We start from the raw sequence: 20,551 nt of genomic DNA, 5'->3' as shown, positions 1-20,551 counted from the left end.
ATATTAATTATTTTGGTAAATAATTACATTCTAATTATATATAAACTACAAATTTTCTAGAATATTTTGTATAAGAAATTACTAAATGTTAAACCTTTATCAAAGATTTAATTTAGATTGTGATTTGGTAACAAATCACTACTTGAATTTAATAATAATATTTATTTTTTTTAAATATGGTAATTTAAATAAAAAATAAAGCTAAACATAACTTCTATTTTTAATTATATATTAAAGATTATTTCTATTTTGATATATTTTTAACAAGATATATTATTATAAGCCCATTAATTGAGGCCCATACAATTTTTTTCTTTTAACAATTTTTAAATTAACGACTCTTCATTTATTATTGTTAATTATCATCAAAAATAATATCATTTCGATTTTTCAGTATATGCCGGCCATTGGAATAATAGATTTAATCGACGATTTGAAGGCTTTCTTCCTGTTTGATATCGATCTCAATCGATGGAGAATGTAAGTATTATTTTGTGAAATAATTTAATTTTATTAATCAAAAGTAGCGGTGCGCGCATATAATGTATATATGTGTGAACCCTCGGGTGGGCAAAAGTAAAATTGCACTAATTTTGATGTTATTTTACTAATCTCGTGAAAATAACGTTAAAAGTGGCGGAAGATTAATCAGGCATCATGTGGTGGCGTTGATAGCTGAAAGACAAGGGCACATGCACCGATCAGCCGGTGTCCCGATGATTGAGTGCTATGTGCCTTATGTCCAAGGCTTGATGCAAAACTACTATCGAGCCGGGGGTCTCACCGGAAGCAGCCTCTCTATCCCTATGGGATAGAGGTAAGGCTGTCTACATCTTACCCTCCTCAGACCCTACCATAGCATTGTTATTGGTGGGATATACTGAGTACGATGATGATGATGATGATGATGATGATGAATCAAAACTCTTCTTATCTTTTTAGCCCTAATTTAAAGTGACCGAAGATGATTTTTAGTCATAATATTTAATGTTGTTGTTTGGGGTTTGGTTACAGCATCAAGGCTGTTTTTTGGTTCGTCTTCAACTTCTTTATACTTGATTATACTCTTTGTGCATGCTTAAGGGTGTTAACTGTAATATTTTTGTGTTTAAACATCAATCATTGTTTTATCAGTTTAGTAATAAGAAGTTATTGGTTTTTGATTCTTTAGGTTATTATTGTTGTGTGTTAATGGTTTTGTTTTATTAAGATTTTGGCATACACATGTTTGTATAGGGCTAATTACTATATGAACATAAACATATAATAATCATAGACAGTATATGTAGATATAATTAAAAAAATAAGATATCAGTTAGTGTTTTTATCATTTTTGATTAATTTATATTAAATTTAAACAAAGCAATTGTTATTCCTGCGGTTTGCATGATCTATGACAACTTGAACGGAGAGACGGTATGTATCAAAAACTTGTAATATACAAACTCTTTTAGTTATGTTTAAATTCTTGCATTATACTTTAACTGCCACATCATATTCATTTCAGATACTCCCAGCTGAGTTTTATCAAGGAATTTTTGAGCCAGGTGCTAATATGCACCCGGTTGTTTTGTATCACAAAGACAAAGATTGGTTTATTCAAATTGAATTCACAAACGGACGTTATGTTTTTCGAAATGGATGGGATCAATTTGTTCAAGACAGTGCTTTAATATTTGGAGATGTTTTGGTTTTTTCTCCAGTTAACGAAAATGAATGGACATTCGTTTACGTTAGAGATAATCCAGTTCATGATGACATGATTGTTGATGCCGTTGTTTGTTACCCTACTCTTAAATATCTTGTAAGCAACGGTTTATTTTTTTTATTAAATATTTAACAATCCGTTTTGTCATATTTAAAATGTTTTTTTTCTTATAATTTAAAAAAAAAAGTTAATTGTAGCCATTGAGAGATGGCCTATAATGATCGTAAAATATTATATGTAATAACATGTATAAATTAAAATATAATATCACATAGTATAATATTGAATCCCTAATATTAAATATATGTATAAGAGTTATGTGAATGTAGTTTTGAGATAATAATGATACTAGTAAGTAAATATAAATATAAAGAAATTGTAGTAACAATCACAATATATCTATTTGGTCGTAATAATTGGCACAACCAATTTATTTACACATACCAAAAGTTAGAGACAATAATTGCACCCTTCTGATGCATTATTGATCCTTATCTTTGAATCAGAAAACTTTTTACCATATGTCTAGGAAAACATTTGGAAACACATGGACCATATCTTACACCATCTCTTGATATCAAAACTTGAACAGTTGCAAGATATTTTCATGGATTCTCATATCTAAACAATAGGAATGCCTATTATAAAAGGGGTTTGCTAGAGATACACCATTTAGCCAATTTACACACCACTCCCCCATCTAATCATAGGCCTCATACGCAATGTATGCTGGCATACGCAACGTATAGAATAATAACTTAAGTTAGTCAAATCAAGAAAGCCATACGATCATATGGAAAACCATACGAGTCATATGCTTCAGAAACTATACGAGTCATATGCTTTTGTATACAGTTCGTATTATATGGAAGACTTGACGTATAAGATTTCATACGAAGCATGTAAATCTAACATAAACATATGAACTGTATATGAAAGAATACAAATCGTATGCATGTAGGTGTTTGAAAACTCATGAGAAGTAATCTATACGAACTGTATAGGAAATAATACGAAAAGTATGACGAAGAATCTTTAAAATTGTACAATTACTTTTGCAGGAAGCGTGAAACGTATTTAATCCATCAATCTCTCATATATATTTAGGCCTCATTGATTCTTTGACCATATTGTAAGACGAATATTAGGTATAAAAGGAATCTCTCAACCATATAAATTGTGTGATCTCATAGGTTTTTTACCCACTTACTTCTTTGAACGATATACATCTAACAATGAAGTGTGTGTTTATTTTACTCACTTCTTTCTCCCCCTTCATCCCTTCCAAATGTTGTTAAAAATATTACCAACCTAATTATTTTTCCAACCACATTGATAAATTTCGTTGATGAAATGCATAATTTTGAAGAAAGTTTTGTGGAATCCGATGAATCTTTCGCCACCGTTTTTGTGGAATCTGGTCATTTTTTCGCAACCGAATAGGTACAGGTTTTGTATTCATGTTTGTATTACGTTATCCTGTTATTAACAAAAATGAATCTTATTTTAGGTGTTTATGTGTTTCGATGAGTTGAAGCAATGGGCGTACAACACCGGACTTAACAATGGCTACGTGATAGTTACCCAAAGGTCTCAGACCAATGTTGCTGGCGACAAAAACAAGGTGTGTCTTAGATGTGATCGTGGTGGTGTATACATGGGGAAGGCAATTGTCAGACACGTTGGTGGTACCAAGAACCTCAACTGTCCATTTCAGTTGATTGCAAAGTACCACAAAGAGGAAGATGGTTGGAAACTAAAAGTTGTGTGTGGTACACATAATCATCCGCCTACTCTATATATGGAAGGTCATGATCTTTGCAAAGAGGTTTAACCCTGCGCAAAAAGTTTTGGTTAAGGATCTGACAAACCAGAACGTGGATCCTTAAAACATTATATCAATAATAAGAAAGCAGGACCCTCGTTGTGTGTCTACGGCAAAAAACGTATACAATGAACAACAAAGGCAACGAGTATCCCTCCACGGTAACAAGTCTCCGATGCAGGTTCTTTTCACACTCTTGGCTAATGCTGGTTACTTTCAAGAGCATGAGGTAAATGAATCCACTCACAATTTGGAGAGGCTATTCATCGTTCATGAATTATCGTTCCCGATTTGGCGTGCATTCCCGCACGTGTTGTTCATAGATGCAACATACAAGACAAATAGGTATGGTTTGCCATTTGTTGAGATTGTAGGTGTAACTTTTACCCGGAAAACCTTTTGTGTAGCTTTCGCTTTTATAAGTGACGAAACAAAAAATAGTTACACGTGGGTCTTAAGCCAACTAAAAAGGACGCTGGACAAGTGTATGCAGCCACGTGTCATACTAACAGACAGGGAGTATGCTTTGATTAATACATGCCAACGGCAATTCCCAAACGCTCAAATGTTACTGTGTCGATTTCACATACATCAAAATATTACCAAGCACCACAAGCAAAGTTTTCCACTTGAAAAAGACTGGGAGGTCTTCCTCCGTAAGTGGAGAGTGTTACTCAATTCTCCCACCGAGGAGTCGTACCTTTACCATTGCCAGCGACTTGAAGAAAAGTACTCTTCAACCGTGTTGTTTACATGTTACTGTTAACTAAGGCGTGACCAATTTTGTTTACAAGTACAGGACTATTTCCTTACTTGTATGATACATGGTTAAAGCCTAGCAAAGAAAAATTTGTGTCTGCATGGTGCGATAAACATCTCAATTTTGGTAATCATACAACCAACCGAGTGGAAAGTCAACATTCTTTGTTAAAGAGACATTTGAGAAACTCCAAACCTACTTTAGAAAAGTTTCCGATAATCATTGATCGCATGGTGAAGTTTCAAGTCGCTAATATAAAATCAACCTTTGAACATAGCCAAATCATTCTCCATCATCACCATAAGCGTCAAATCTTTAGTCTATTGCTACGAAAGATTTCTAGAGAGGCTTTAAATTTAATAGTTACAGAAGTTGGTCGGGTAAATGCTTTGCATGGGAGACCATGTGGTTGTTTGAAGCGGTCGGGTTGGGGTCTGCCGTTGCTTGTTTCATAAATGATTGTATAAATAATGGAGTACCGATTCCCCTACATTCCGTAAATGCGTTCTGGATGAAGCTTGATCTTGGTCCGTCACTTGCTTTTCTGGATGAAGCTTGTTTCATAAATGATTGTATTAATTTTACTTAAAAGTTGTTCATATGAATCGTATGCTTTTCATATTATTCGTATTGTTTATACAAAATCCATATGAACCGTATAACATTGCATACGAAGAGTTTATTAATTTTACTTAAAAGTTGTTAATATGAATCGTATGCTTTTCATATTATTCGTATGGTTTATACAAAAGCAATATGAACCGTATAACATTACATATGAAGCGTTTATTAATTTTACTTAAAAGTTGTTAATATGAATCGTATGCTTTTCATATTATTCGTATGGTTTATACAAAAGCAATATGAACCGTATAACATTACATACGAAGCGTATGATATCTGAAAAGTATTACAGCATACACAACGTATGCTGAGCATACAAAACGTATACTGAATGGTGTGTAAATATGCCTAGTTAATAGGTATAGATGGTGTGCCTTCAATATAAAAAGAAAATAATCATAATTCACCCCTCAACTACTCCCAAACTCTCTAGATACATGCCATATCCTATGCTCATATATTCCAAGTAACAAACAGTCTTACCTCCTCCAACCAACTCCTCTTCATGAAATAAACACAAAGCCAGACCTACCTCCGTGGATCTCCACTCTGACTGCTGCTCACAGGAAATGACAACACCGCACATCATCTCATCGCCGCTTCACACGTCTCTTTGGCTACGCAAACAAACCTCGGGCTATCCCCTTTTCATACAATAAAACCAAAACCGATACAAACACTAATAATCTTCACCGCGTGTCACCTCCATCGTCCACAAAGCACCAGCGAAAGTTCCAACCGACGATCTTTTCGGCAACGTCCATCTTCCAGAACGGTTTATTTTAACCATTGAGGTATTGACAAATGAACTCCTAAAAGCTGAGTTATAATAGTTAGTATATGAGAATTCACGAATCATATATATATATATATATATATATGATACATGGTTCTTCATGCTCAAAACCATGTGAACATATATAAGAAAAACGGAGAAGAATTGTATATCTTTAATTAAAATAGAAAGAGGAGTAGACAATGCTATTTTTTAATATGATTAGATGAAGCAAAGCAAATAAACCACAAAATGGTCTAGCCGTTAAGTGGATATTTTTATAAAACTGACAACGCTCCATACTAAATAAAATAAAATCAATACCCAACATAAATACGTGGGTAGTTCTATAAGATAATAACTAAATTATATGTATGTAATTTAGGTCTATTATTATTATTATTATTATTATTAACAATAATAATAATGTAGAGAGGTTTAACTTTTAACCAGTCTTATAATTATAATTAATTTATTTAAAGGTATGAGCATTACATAAATTTATATATTTTCAATGTAACATGGTATTTTATAAACTACGAATAAATGTATAGTCTAAGCAAACATGTGTAAAATTATGTTTAGACTTTCAATTGCGCATACATGGTTATAAATAACTTATATGTGTATATAAAAATAAGACATTATTATATATGTTCATTAAAAACATAAATATAACGAAATGACTAAACTAAATATGATTTGTCATCAACATCCAGCCACCCAAAAGTAGTCATATATTGCTAGGAGAACATACGACGTTGTTATTTAGACGTATAAATCTTATCGGATGTAAGTTACTTGTAGGTTATCATGACCCCTAAAATAAAAGGTTGAGATTATTTTCATGAACTATCTTTCAAGGTACGGATTCTTACCCACTCCTTTGTTATCTACTTCGATTTTGATAAACCATGTTAACTATCGCCTGGAACTCTCAACGTCTTGGACTCTCCGTTCGTTTCATGTTTCTTACGATTATTTGTTTCACTACAACAAGACCTTTGAAACCTAAATGTTCCAGGAAGGTAATATGAATTCCGAACATCTTAGGAAACGAAACTTTGATAATGTATCCTGGTGTCATGGATACGCTGCGGTACATCCTATATATATAAACACACGGCTATGTTATTAGGTTATCGTTAACCAAGATGTGCGGGTTTCATGTTACGCTTTGTTTTGTCAGTAATATATTAATTCCTCGTTCATTCATAATCAGATTATATATTTTGTTATTGACATTTAGTTTGGCCTTGATAGCCTGCGATAGAATTATGCATATGTTGTACTCATTATCGCATGTTCCGATATTAAGATATGATTATGTGTTTGATTAGACGCTTTGAGAGCGTGCTTAAGTTATGTTATTGAAGTACCATTTCAGTTGTTTTATTCTGTTACCCGAGCATGTTCCTACTTGTGGGGGTGACCACAAGCACGACATTGTGGCATCAATGGCGTGGCACCGGCCGTGACGGTGAGCCTAAATCACGGCGTCTCTTAAGGGCAAGTGTGGCCCATAGATATTAGGAGGCGTATGGATTGATCCTAGGTTATATGGATATGTATGGTATGTTAGTAGATGGTTGAGTGTATGCCAACACCGTCATCACACTATTGGGTGCATAGTTCTGCAGTGCTATGTAGCCCCATTAGTATGTTATATGTTTCGGCTTTGGGTAACATCCATATGATATAATTTATTTGATTGGCGTTCTTTACTTTGCATCGTATCAGTTTATGTTATGTTATATCTTTCATCTATTTATACTTGTTGTAACTTGAGCTTTATATCCGTACTGGGCATTCGGCTCATTCCGTAAATTTTTCCCTCACACAAGTTCACAGGTTACTTTGGGCGGGATTGAGAGAGTAAAACAAACTTATGATGCTTATAATGATCACTATCTAGTGGAATTATGTCTTCTGTCTCTGTATGCCTCCGTACTTCGTGACACGTCAGCCCATTCCGGATTGGGGTGTTACATGGCCACTGTTATTACCTGTTAGCCTTACTATCCTTGTACTAAATAGTTCCTTGAGTGATGACGTTTGTGTTTTCCTTTTAGAATATGATGGCTGGATCTAGGGCAGTTGCTGGAGCAGGAGGCCTCACTGGACGTCGTGGCAGGCCTCTTCGTGTCCGACAACCTTCAGTTGAAATAGCTTCCAACACCAGAGACGAAGGAAGCACAACTGGAAGAAACCCGAACAAAAATGAAGGGGTTCAACTAGATCCGTTAATCCAAGCAGCTATTGTTCAAGCTATAGCCATTGCTGTGAAGAAATTGACTTCTGAAGGGGCTGGTGGGGATGGTAGGAAAGATGATGAAAGAGAGAGGGAGGCTTCAAGTGTAGTTAGGTCCGTGAAGGTTGATGATAGGAGAAGGGGCCGAGGTGGGTGCAACTATAAGTCCTTCAAGGGATGTGACCCGCCAAAGCTGACAGGTTTGGGAAACGCAATCGTTACTCTCCAATGGATAACCACTATGTACAAGATTATCCACATTAGCGAGTGCCGTCCCGAACAAGCTTTCGGTTACGCCACCCAATCTTTTGGTGAGGAGGAGATGTATTGGTGGGAGTCAGTTGAGCAGAGGAAGAGTGGGGAAGAGATAAAGGCAATGAAGTGGAAGGATCTGAAGGAATTGGTCATGAAGAGGTTTTGTGCTGAAGCAGAGGTTGAGAGGGTTGAAATGAAATTTTTTGGACTGAAGACGGGTAAGATGACACACCGCGAGTACACTACTGAATTCAACCGCCTGTCTAGGCTCGTGCCAGACATGGTGAACACTGAGGCCAAACGAATCAAGTGTTATGTGAGAGGGCTACCGCAGAACGTCCGCACATTGGTCAAGACTAGTAAACATGCCACTTTTGACTCTGCTGTCGAACTCGCATATATGGTTTACAATGATCTGGCCTTGGACGATGTGGTGGTAGAAGAGAAGAAAGAGAAGAAATGGGTTGTTCCTGCTAAACGACCTGGTACTCAGATGTGGAACTCCAAGGATAAGAAACAGAAAGTGTGGGAAAGGAAGTCGTGTAAGACTTGTGGTAAGATGCACAGTGGCGAGTGCAAGTGGGGTACTAGTTTTGATGTGTGCCATAAGTGTGGGAAACCTCATGCTGGAGATTGCAGGCTAGGATCAAATGCCTGTTACAAATGTGGGAAGGTGGGGCATTACGCTCATCAATGCAACGCCGAACCCACATGTTACGAATGCGGGAAGAAAGGTCATATGGCCAGAGAATGTACTGAAGCTGGGGGGCGGTGGAATGAAAGATGTGGAACCGTCAAGGCCAAAGACCAGAGCCTACATGCTGACTCAGGAGCAAGCCAAACAAATTCCAGACGTTGTGACAGGTACGTTTTTAGTAAACGGTGTTTCTGCTTCGGTATTATTTGATTCAGGTGCGAATAGATGAAGCTCATAAGTCAAGATACTCGATTCATCCTGGAGCTACAAAGATGTACTAAGATTTGAAAAGAGATTATTGGTGGCCAGGAATGAAAAACGATGTAGTGGATTATGTTAGTAATTGCTTAACTTGTTTACAAGTCAAAGCCGAACAACAGAAGCCCTATGGAAAAATGCAACCGCTTGAAATACCTGAATGAAAATGGGAACACATCACCATGGATTTCATAACTAAGCTACCTCGTACAACTAAGCATCATGATACCATATGGGTGATTGGGCCGTTTGACCAAGAGTGTTCACTTTCTGCCTATACGAGAGGCTATCTTGTCAGAAACATTAGCAAGCTTGTTCATAAAAGAGATTGTAACCAAGCATGGAGTACCGTTATCAATCGTGTCTGATAGAGATACTCGATTTACTTCGAGGTTTTGGAAGAAGTTCCATGAATCTATGGGAACGAGATTGAACATCAGTACGGCGAATCCAAACCCTTGAGGATATGCTACGTACTTGTGTTTTAGACTTTGGTGGAAGTTGGGATGATCATCTGCATCTAGTAGAGTTCTCCTATAACAACAGCTATCATTCAAGTATTGGTATGCCACCATTTGAAATGCTCTATGGTAGACGATCTAGAACTCCCGTATCTTGGGGAGAGATTGGTCATAAGAAAATGGGAAGCTTATAGGTGGTTCAAGAGATCTCTTCAAGGTTTGATCAGATTAAGGCTAGAATGAAGGCTGCTAAGGACAGACATAAGTCATATGCTGATAAGCGGCGACGACCGATCGAGTTTAACGTTGGTGACGATGTGATGCTCGAGGTCTCGCCTTGGAAAGGGATAATTCGTTTTAGAAAGAGGGGAAAATTGAGTCCGAGGTACATTGGACCGTTTAAGATCTTAGATCGTGTGGGTGAAGTAGCTTATAAGCTGGATTTACCTGACGAGTTAGAAGGAATTCATTCAACCTTCCATGTTTCTCACCTGAGAAAATGTATAGCTGATGACACGTCCCACGTGCCATTGATGGACATCGAGTTTGATGAACAGTTGAACTACATTGAGCAATCGATAGAGATTGTCAATCGTAAGGAAAAACAACTTCGTCACAAGGTTATACCCTTAGTAAAAGTTATATGGAAGCACCGTAAGGGTTCATACACCACTTGGGAAGTCGAGGAAGAGATGCGCAAATTTTACCCTGCCTTGTTTAGATGATAGTTAGGTTTCGGTGACGAAACCTCTTTAAGGGGGGAAGACTTGTAACATCCCGAAATTTCAAATAATAATATTTTACATTGAATTGTTATGGCGGGAAAGTTTGCTTGATATGGTAAATAAATAATAAAATAATAATAAAGAAGGAAAGATAAGTAGGCTAATTGGATGGGATTAATGATGGACTAAAAAGGAAAGATGGGCCTTAGGTCCATGGGCTTAATGGAGTATAAATACCCCCCTTAAATCCTAAATCTTTCCATTTCCATCCATTCTACACATTTGCCTACACCTTAAAACACACACTTAAGCCAACCACACCTCCCATAGCCGTCGGCCACCTTCAGAACCCCAAACCGATCATAGTAACATTAGATCTTTGATCATACAATCAAGATAACAAGTCCAAGATCACGTATCAAGCTAACTGTAGTTGGAGGGAATCATAAAGGTATGTTCTTGATCTTAAATGTTATGTTTTTATGAACAAATAATCATGAAACTCAAACCTATAGTAGATCGGGTCTAGATAAAACATAAATTTGCGAACTTGATGTTAAAATGGACTTAACTAACATAAGGTCATGAATGGCTCGTTTAAAGAAACCCTAGATCTAGTGTTGAAAATCTTTAGCCTAAAGGTTCAAACTTTATACCTAGAACGGTCTAGATCTTGATGAAGGGCTACTAGCGGGTGTAAAACGGTTAATGAAAAATGGAAATAGGTGGTTAAAGTTGTGGTTATGGATCGTAAACTGTTATTTAAGCCTAGAATGGATTTAAAAAATGAAAATATGGGCTGTATGCATCAGACAAGGGGTTCTCGATGACCTGAACCTCCACCTTGAGTTCTCGGTCAACGCGAGAACCCGGTCAACAGGAGTTCTCGGCCAGAAAAGAGTTCTCGGCCAAAAAGGGAGATCTCGGTCAAAACTGAGTTCTCGGTCAGATAGGGTTCTCGGCAAGAACAAGTTCTCGGTCATCATGGTTCTCTGTCAAGAGTTCTCGGCTGACCAGTTCCTGTTTGGTTTGGGCCTGAGTCCAGTTGGGCCCAGATATCATAATGGATAGTTGGGCCCAGATATCATAATGGACAGTTGGGCTCAGATAGTGGACAGTTGGGCCTGAGTTAACTAAGTCCACAAAATGCTAAGCCCATAACCTGATTAAAACAAGCTAGCCCATTATCTTAAGTTAAATAGCAAGCCCGACTTAGAAAGAATACGTTAGTTAACTAAAATACCAACTTAATCAATTATACGGTTAATTAACGGATATATATATATCTAACAGTTAGTCGTGCACAATTAAAGAAGGGAATAACGATTAACGGAGAAAGAAACCGGATCCAGGTGAGTTTCTAGCCCCATTCCTTTTTATGTTTTCGAAGTTGTGTGCATAATCGATGTGATTAGTTAATACACTTACCTTAAGTAGTAAGTGTATGCCTATTATGATATATGTGAAGGTTATGAATGAATGCTTAACGGTACATGAACGATCTTCGGATATTGCATGTACTGTTAGGAGATAGCTTATTATGTGATTGTTTAAATATGTTGTATCTATGATGTATGTATGTTATAGATTAATGAGTATGTAAGAAAGTATATGATAGTTATAAAAAGAAAAGAAAAAAATGATATGAAGGAATTGACGGTAAAGGGTGGCAGACCCTAATAATATATGTGAGGGAGGGTGGCAGACCCTAATAATATCTGTGAGGTTATAGGGCGAGAGGCTCTTTAAGGGTGGCAGACCCTAATAATATATGTGAGGTTATAGGCCGAAAGGCTCTTTAAAACGTATAAGTATGTATGTAAAAAAAGATAAAATATGAAGTACAAAAGAAAGAAAGTATGAATGAATGTATATATACTTACGTATGTATGAAAGAAAGAAAAGAAGGTCAAGTATGTAATATAAGAACGTATTGTATGTTACTTGTATTAACTAGAACTCACTCAGCGTAGCTGACTCTTAGTATGCACGTAGGTGAATAGAATGAGACAGTTAGCTTGAAGGGGACACATGGTAGGATTGGACGAGGCTGGCATCTGAAGATTGGTCATGATGTTTATTACTATATTTTACGTTATGATTTAAAAAGACAATATTTTGGATGATTGTAATGAATGTTTTAAGTTTTATTATTTTCCCTAAATGTTTTAATTAACTCTGATATAATGAACTGCGTTTATGAGTAAATCCAACGTCCAAATGTGAGGCACCGGTAACGGGCCTTACACGAAATCATCGCTCAGTCTGTTGACGGATTTAAATGGAATCTATACATCCAGTGCGTCAAACTGACTACTCCGAGATTTGCTTTTACTGGTATGTGGGAAGACATGTCCGCCCATTGTAAGCTTGTTGTGAATGATTATTTGGTTTTTCAACATCTTCAAGGTACGTGGACATTCAGAATATTTGTTTTTGATAGCCGTGGTATTGAACGTGTCAATTTTAATGATGAGTTGGTATACACCGGTCCAACCAACCATCCCGAACTCGGTTATGTTCCAATGGTTATTGAGATTGAAAGTAATGACGAATCTGAACAACACAACCAACTCATCGGTATTTTCTTCATCTTGTTTTATCTCATATATTTTGTTACACTTTATATTATTAATAACTTTATAAGTTAAATATATATGTATAGGAGTTGATGTTGATATTGAAGATGTTGATGAGCCGGTTTTGGATATTATTGTTCTTCATGTTCAAGAAAACAACATTTTGGAAGTGGTTATACGAGATAAGCTGGTAAGTAAACTCATATTATACAACCTTTTTAATTTCATATGATGGATCGTCAAACAAATAACTTCTTAATTGTGTTTTTCTTCAAAGCGTTTGCCGGTTGAGTTTGCACGGAACAATAACTTGAATGTGGAAACAGATTTGGTTTTAATAAATCCAAATGGTGTTGACATATCCACTGAAACTGCTATTGAACTCAATGGTATTAATGAGAGGTATCGGGTTAGACATTGGCTAAGTTTTGTTCGGTCGAATGGTCTTCAGTTTGGAACAATGGTTGTTTTCGTGTACAACGTTGCTACTCATTCGTTGATACTCACTGATGTTGTTGGTTAATTTTCAACTTGTCTATCATGGGTTGTTTTTTATTTTGATACATTAAGGTTTAAACAGTACGCTTTGCTAACCGGTTATATTTTACTTTGTTAGTTTTAGCTATGTAAATTATTCACTTATTTTGGTAGATTTAGTAAGTACGGTTTGTACTACTAATTATGACTTTATGGCATCTTATTTTGTTATAAGATTAACTTGAATGCCATTAGTTGTCTTCTATGATGTTATGTAAGTATATATATTTATATATAAGAATTATTTCCTATAATAAATATTGACTCACTACAATAGGAAACAAATATATAAATGGTTAACTTGAATTCCATAAATTATTTTTTCTATACAATAATTCGTATATCATTATTTATGGCATAAATTATTTATTCTTAAAAAGCTTATAGAGATTATCATAAAGTATTTTATACAAATACTTATATCTTAATTATTTAAGAATAGTCAGAATTTAATTAGCAATAATATTATAAAAGATTATCATATATTAAGGCCACAAATTATGTTTAGTTTTTGTCACCATATTTCTAAATTATGGTTACCATATTACATCCTAAAATAAACCATCCCTAATATAAGCCTTATATTATTGTTTCCTTTAGAATAAATATAAATTACATAATTTGTGTATATATACATATATAAATCATTCTTATCTCCAACAATCTTCTATGTTACTTTTCTTCCTATGGATTATTGTCATACATTTCATCCTCAACACAATAAGTTAAGCATCGTTCTTATAAAATTTACAGAATTTTGATTTTTTAAGTGTTTTCCTCAATCTACGTTTTTTATTGAAAATAAAATTTTTTATACAAAGCACGTCATCAGTTTACTATTTGCATAATTACAAAATGGTTTATCTATTTTTGACAAATACATATTTTACAGTTTTGTTTTTTTTTCAATTTCATCTTTATATATATATATTTAGCTGACTGTGATGTTTATAAAAATCAATATATATAGAGATAGAAAATTGTTTCTTAGCAAACAGATGTTATTTAACCTTTTATTTTTTCGAATTTTTATTTGGGATTTATTTTAATATGATTTGTTTCCGGTATTCCAAAATTACATTGATTTATATTTTATTTAACGGTGTTTCGAAGGTTTAATCTATAAGACTCCATTTTTCTATGTTAGGGTGCGGTAGCGTAGGCTTAACTCACGTATAAGGTTTGTTTGCTATATTTTTTGAAGATGTCTGCATCTAAAAAGAAACGAAAAAATGATGGATCTTCATCTTCTCAAAATCAGCTAAATAACAGTGGTAGGTACAAAGATTTTAGTTGTTTCTACCCACTTATGTATTCTTATCTGGTTAATATTTTGTTTAACTAAGCAATAATCTTATTATTTTAATTTTTAATGTCTTTCAATGTAGCCCAAAGTCAACGTCTACCATTTTCCAATAATACAAACTACATGGATTATCAAGCAACAACGATTGTCACTCTACCATATCAAGCAAGTATGTAAATTTTATTAAATTATAAATTTTTATTAAAAATCAAGTTTTCAAATAAAATTAACGTTGAAATTGTTTAATTCAGGTGGTTGGAATATACCGGTTATTAGTTACCAAGATAATATTCATCGTTTATTTAATAATCCAAATTCTTATCCGCATTCCTCCTTTAATCCTTGTGTCCCTAGTGTTTTAATAAAATGTTGTTCATTATATATTTTCCTTATCAATTTTTGTTTCTCATGTTTGTGTGTAACATGTAAAACGATACAGTTAAAACCATCTTCGGCACTTTGCAAAATATTTCCTCATCAACACAATTAACGCGTTTACAATCTAATAAGGAGAAAGTGTCTCCATCAACAATTTCGAATGTCTACTCTTCGAATGTAGTAAACAACAGTTAGTATTTAATTTTTTTTTTCTTTTTTAACATGGTCTTTTTTTTGAAATTGTTTTTAAAACCTTTACTTAGGGTTAAATATTGATATTATAACCTTTGTAATTTCAAGACCCTCAAACATGTACACCATTTGTGAAGTCTGCTGCGTCCAAAAGAAAAGAAAGACGATCAATTTTATATGCAAAAAAAACTGGTTCAGCTGACGGAAAGAAAAGTGATCTACAAAATACCTCTTCATGTATTTTGGCTTTTCTTTATAAGTATTATTTTCATTTTTTTGAGGTTTTTTTAAAAATAAATGAAACGCTTACATCGGAAACCACTTCGCAAGTATGTAATTTTATTAAATTATATTTTTTATTAAAATATATTTTTAAATGAAAATTAACAAATAAATTGTTTAATGCATGTGGTACTAATATACCGGTTAGTGGTTTATCTAATATTCCAAATTCTTATCTGCATACAACATATTCCTTATTTAATCCTTGTGTCTCTGGTATGTTAATAAAATGTTGTTCACTATATATTTTCGTTATCAACTTTTGTTTCTCATGTTTATGTGTAATATATAAAACGATACAATTAATCGAATTTTCGATACTTAGCAAAATATCCCCTCATCAACACTAGTAACGCATTTACAATCTAATAATGAGAACCTATCTCCATCAACAACGTCAAATGTCTACTCTTCTAATGTAGTAAATAACGGTTAGTATTTATAAATATTTAACACAACAAATAAACTCTTTTTATTTTTTATAAATCGTTTTTAAAACCTTTACTTGGCCTTAAATATTTATATTATTACCTTTGTAATTTCAAGACCCTCAAACATGTACACCATTTGTGAACTCTGCTGCGTCTAAAAGGAAAGAATAACGATGAATTTTAGATGCAAAAAGAACTGTTTTAGTTGACAGAAAGAAAACTGGTCTACAAAGTACCTCTTGCCTTTTCCTTATAACTATTATTTACATTTTTTTGAGATTTTTTAAAAAAAATTAAACACTTCAATCTAAATGTAAGAATATTAGACGTAATAATAATTTCATTTTAATAAGTAGCCTTATATTTAATATAATTAACAATTAAAAATATAATTTACAATTTGTCATTTAAAATATCATATGTGTAGTTGTCGATATTTTTTGACAACCTTTATATAACTTTTATCTATTTAATTTTTAACAGGTCGTCTAATTAAATATAATGTTAAAGAAGGATCAAATGCGTCTTGTGTTGTTGATGACATTCCGGAGTCATCTACAACCTTTCGCATAAGGTCAAGAAAAAGAACCCCTATAGTACCTATACCTATGGCTGATTTAAATGAACATGCTACAACTACTAGTTATCAAAATGTTGTAGATGTTTATAAAGGAATATCATCATGTATAATATATATTTCATAATTTAATTTCAATCATTTATTATGCATTTATGTATACTAAGTAACTCCATATCATGATATTTAAATTTTACTAGAATATGTTGATCATGAAAATCAATCCGTTATGTGTCCAAGTTGCAATGCTTTGTTGTGGAAAGCCGAAGTTAATAGACCAAGTAGTAGTAATGAAGAAGGAGCTTTTCCGCTTTGTTGTTATAATGGCAAAGTCGAACTTCCGGATGTTAGACAACCAGATGAGAGTTATCTTGAATTATTTCGTGGTGAAAGCGCCATGAGTAAGTATTTCTTGAAAAACATTAGACGTTTCAATTCAATGTTTTCATTTGCGTCTATGGAAGGAAAGATTGACCATTCCATAAATAGAGGGAATGTGCCTTATACGTTTCGACTTACCGGTGAAAACTATCATTGTTTGGGCAGTCTTTTACCATTAGACGGTCGTAAACCACAGTTTTCTCAACTTTACATTTACGACACGGAAAACGAGATTTCAAACCGTCAAGGTGTTTTTTGGTAAATACTTTTAACAATATTCGTCAACTTTGGTTATTTTATTATTTTTTAGTATAAGTTTTATTATATTTAATGAAAGCAAATATATTTTTTTGTGGGCAGTGATAATAGTTCAATGGTCGATGAGCAAGAAAAGCATATTATTAATTATTTGAAGGCGATGTTAGATTCAAATAATCATTTGGTCCAAGCTTATCGAATGGTACGAGATTGTTTTGAAGAAAACCCACAACTCGATTTGAAGTTGCGTATTATTGGAACAAGACAGAATGATGCCAGACAATATAACTTACCATCCAGTTCTGAAGTTGCTACTTTAATCGTTGGTGATATTGGTGACGCTGTTGATAACCGAGATATAATTGTTACCAAGAAATCTGGTTCGTTAAAGCGTATCAGTGAACTTCATCCATCGTATACACCTCTTCAATACCCGCTGTTTCATCCTTTTGGTGAGGATGGTTATCAGGTTAATATACTTCATAAGAATGTTTCCTCTTCATCAACCGGAGCACGCAAGAAGGTTACAATGCTTGAGTTTTTTGCTTATCGTATTCAAGATAGGCCAAATACGTTTTCAACCATGTTAAATGGTAGGCGTTTGTTTCAGAAAATTTTAGTTGACAAATATACGATGATTGAGGCTCAAAGATTACATTTTATGCGCGGTAAACAACATGAACTTAGATGTGATACTTACCAAAGTTTACGAGGTATGCAATCTGTTGGAAATACTGATGTTTCAACGGCTGGTCAACGTGTTATTCTACCATCCTCATTTACTGGCGGAGCAAGATATATGATGCAAAATTATCTAGACGCTATGTGTCTTTGTAGATGGTTCGGTTATCCCAATTTTTTTCATAACCATAACATGTAATCCCAATTGGCCAGAAGTTAAAATATTTCTTAAGGATGCAACGTTAAAGTCGGAGGATAGACCTGATATATTATGTCAGCTTTTTAAGCTCAAGCTTGATGCAATAATTAAATTGGTGAAGGATAAGTCTGTGTTTGGAAGGGTTCAAGCATGTAATTTTATTTAATGTTATGAGTATACAATTATAAACATGAGCTACTTGAATATATTACTAGGGTATAGACTTAAACATCAATTTAAACAAACAGAATATTTCTTTAACTATTAAAACTTGTAGAATATTTACTTTTATTATGCATGTTGCAGTTGTTTACACGATAGAGTTTCAAAAAAGGGGGCTACCGCACGCCCATATTTGCATATTTATGCATCCAGGTAGCAAGATTCATAATCCACAAGATGTAGATAAATTTATTTCTGTCAAGATTCCAAAAAAAGACAGTGATCCAGACCTATACAAGCTTGTATCTGATCATATGATTCACGGTCCATGTGGTGATGCTAACCCGAAGTGCACTTGCATGGTAAACAAAAAATGCTCCAAAAATTTCCCTAAAATGTTTAATGATGAGACAACTGTTGATTCACAAGGTTTTCCAGTATACAAAAGAAGAGATAACGGAAAATATGTTGTTAAGTCAGATATAATGATGGATAATAGAACTGTTGTTCCTACAACAAGACCCTATTAAAACAATTTCAAGCACATATTAACGTTGAGTGGTGTAATCAAGATGGATCGATAAAGTATTTGTTTAAACACATTAATAAGGGTCCAGACCGAGCAACAATTTCTCTTGTACAAAATGACAATGGTGATAACCCATATCCTAATTTAGATGAAATCAAAGCGTTTTGTGATTGTAGATATGTCTCTGAATGCGAGGCAACATGGAGGATATTTTCATTTGATGTGCATTATAGGCTTCCATCTGCTATGAGGCTTGTTTTTCATTTACCCGGTGAGCAACAAGTAATATATGGTGCTAATGAAGATATTGAAGATATTTTAAACAAAACAACTAATGCTTCTTCGATGTTTACCGGTTGGTTTGAGTGTAATAAGAACTATGACCTTGTAAAGACTCTCACATACTCTAAGTTTCCAACAAAGTTTGTTTGGAAAAAACAAGGTCGTAAATGGGAACCTCGGCTAAGGGGTTTTGCAATCGGTAGAGTTCATGATGTTCCACCCGCATTCGACGAGGCTTACTATCTAAGAATATTATTAAATAAGGTTAAAGGTCCTGAATGTTTTGAAGACATTCGAACAGTTGATGGAGTTGTGTGTGAAACTTTTCGAGATGCATGTTACAAAAGAGGTCTTTTAGATGATGATAAGGAATACATAGAAGCCATTGAAGAAACAAGTCATACTTCTACCGGATATTATTTAAGGAATTTATTTGCTAAAATGTTGATTACTTATAATTTATCTAAACCTCATTTTGTTTGGGAAAGCACTTGGCAACTTTTAGTTGATGGTATACTATACAAACAACAAAAGGATCAAAACAACCCCGGTACGATTTATGTTTTTTGTAATTTTTCAATTATGCCAAATATCTAATATCATAAATATTTATTATATATTAATTTAAGTAGCTTCTTATTTGATTTTTAGGGTTGATTCTTAATGAAGAACAGTTAAAAAACCTAGCACTTCTGGAAATTGAAAATTTTTTAATTTGCAACAACTCCAGTTTTAGAAGATATCAACAAATGTCATTTCCAGATATGGAGACAATTTCAATAGCAACTAATCCATTGATGGTGGAAGAGCTCTCATATGATACCGAGACCATGAATAACGAATTTAATTATATGTTTGATTCGTTAACAGATGAACGAGTAGTTTATAATGAAATAATGAGTGCTTTGATTGATAAAAAAGGTGGCGCTTATTTTGTTTATGGTTACGGTGGTGGTACTAGAAAAACATATTTATGGAAAACCTTATCTGCATCAATTAGGTCAAAGGGAGAAGTTGTGTTGAATGTTGCTTCAAGTGGTATAGCTTCTTTGCTTTTGGAGGGTGGAAGAACCGCACATTCGAGATTTTTAATACCTATTAATTTGACCGAAGATTTCATTTGTCCGGTAATATTACAACCTACTTTATGTTACTTTTAATATTAATCTTTTTTTAGTATATATGGTTTTATTTGTTATTCGAATATCAATTTACTTTTAAATATTTTACGTTATATATGTTTTTTTATTTTTTTCATATAATTAGGTTAAAGGAAATACCGACGTCTATGAATTATTGAAAAAGACAAGCTTAATAATTTGGGACGAAGCACCCATGATTCATAAGCATGCTTTCAAAGCGTTGGACGGGACTTTAAGCGATGTTATGAATGGTGATTGAAGCAGTTTTTGGAGGTAAGGTTGTTTTTTGTGGTGAT

The 20,551-nt window shown here is 34.0% G+C and overlaps 1 protein-coding gene across 1 annotated transcript; it reads left to right on the top strand.

Annotated features, from left to right (window-relative positions):
- The first annotated feature begins 8,184 nt into the window (after positions 1 to 8,184).
- Positions 8,185 to 20,514, top strand: LOC143531060 (uncharacterized). The gene is made up of 12 exons (XM_077026448.1): positions 8,185 to 8,416; positions 12,749 to 12,919; positions 13,005 to 13,108; positions 13,196 to 13,432; positions 14,660 to 14,729; positions 14,844 to 14,930; positions 16,822 to 17,260; positions 17,363 to 18,100; positions 18,447 to 18,515; positions 19,008 to 19,663; positions 19,765 to 20,240; positions 20,380 to 20,514. The coding sequence occupies exons 1-12, from the start codon at positions 8,185 to 8,187 to the stop codon at positions 20,512 to 20,514; spliced, it is 3,414 nt and encodes a 1,137-aa protein (XP_076882563.1).
- The last annotated feature ends 37 nt before the right edge of the window (positions 20,515 to 20,551 follow it).

Source organism: Bidens hawaiensis, unplaced genomic scaffold (genome assembly GCF_021521415.1).
Source record: "Bidens hawaiensis isolate Kalapana, Puna unplaced genomic scaffold, B.hawaiensis_p1.1 tig00009076_1, whole genome shotgun sequence".
NCBI lineage: Eukaryota > Viridiplantae > Streptophyta > Magnoliopsida > Asterales > Asteraceae > Bidens > Bidens hawaiensis.
Note: the sequence above shows the minus strand (reverse complement) of the source record. Positions and strands in the feature narration are given on the sequence as shown.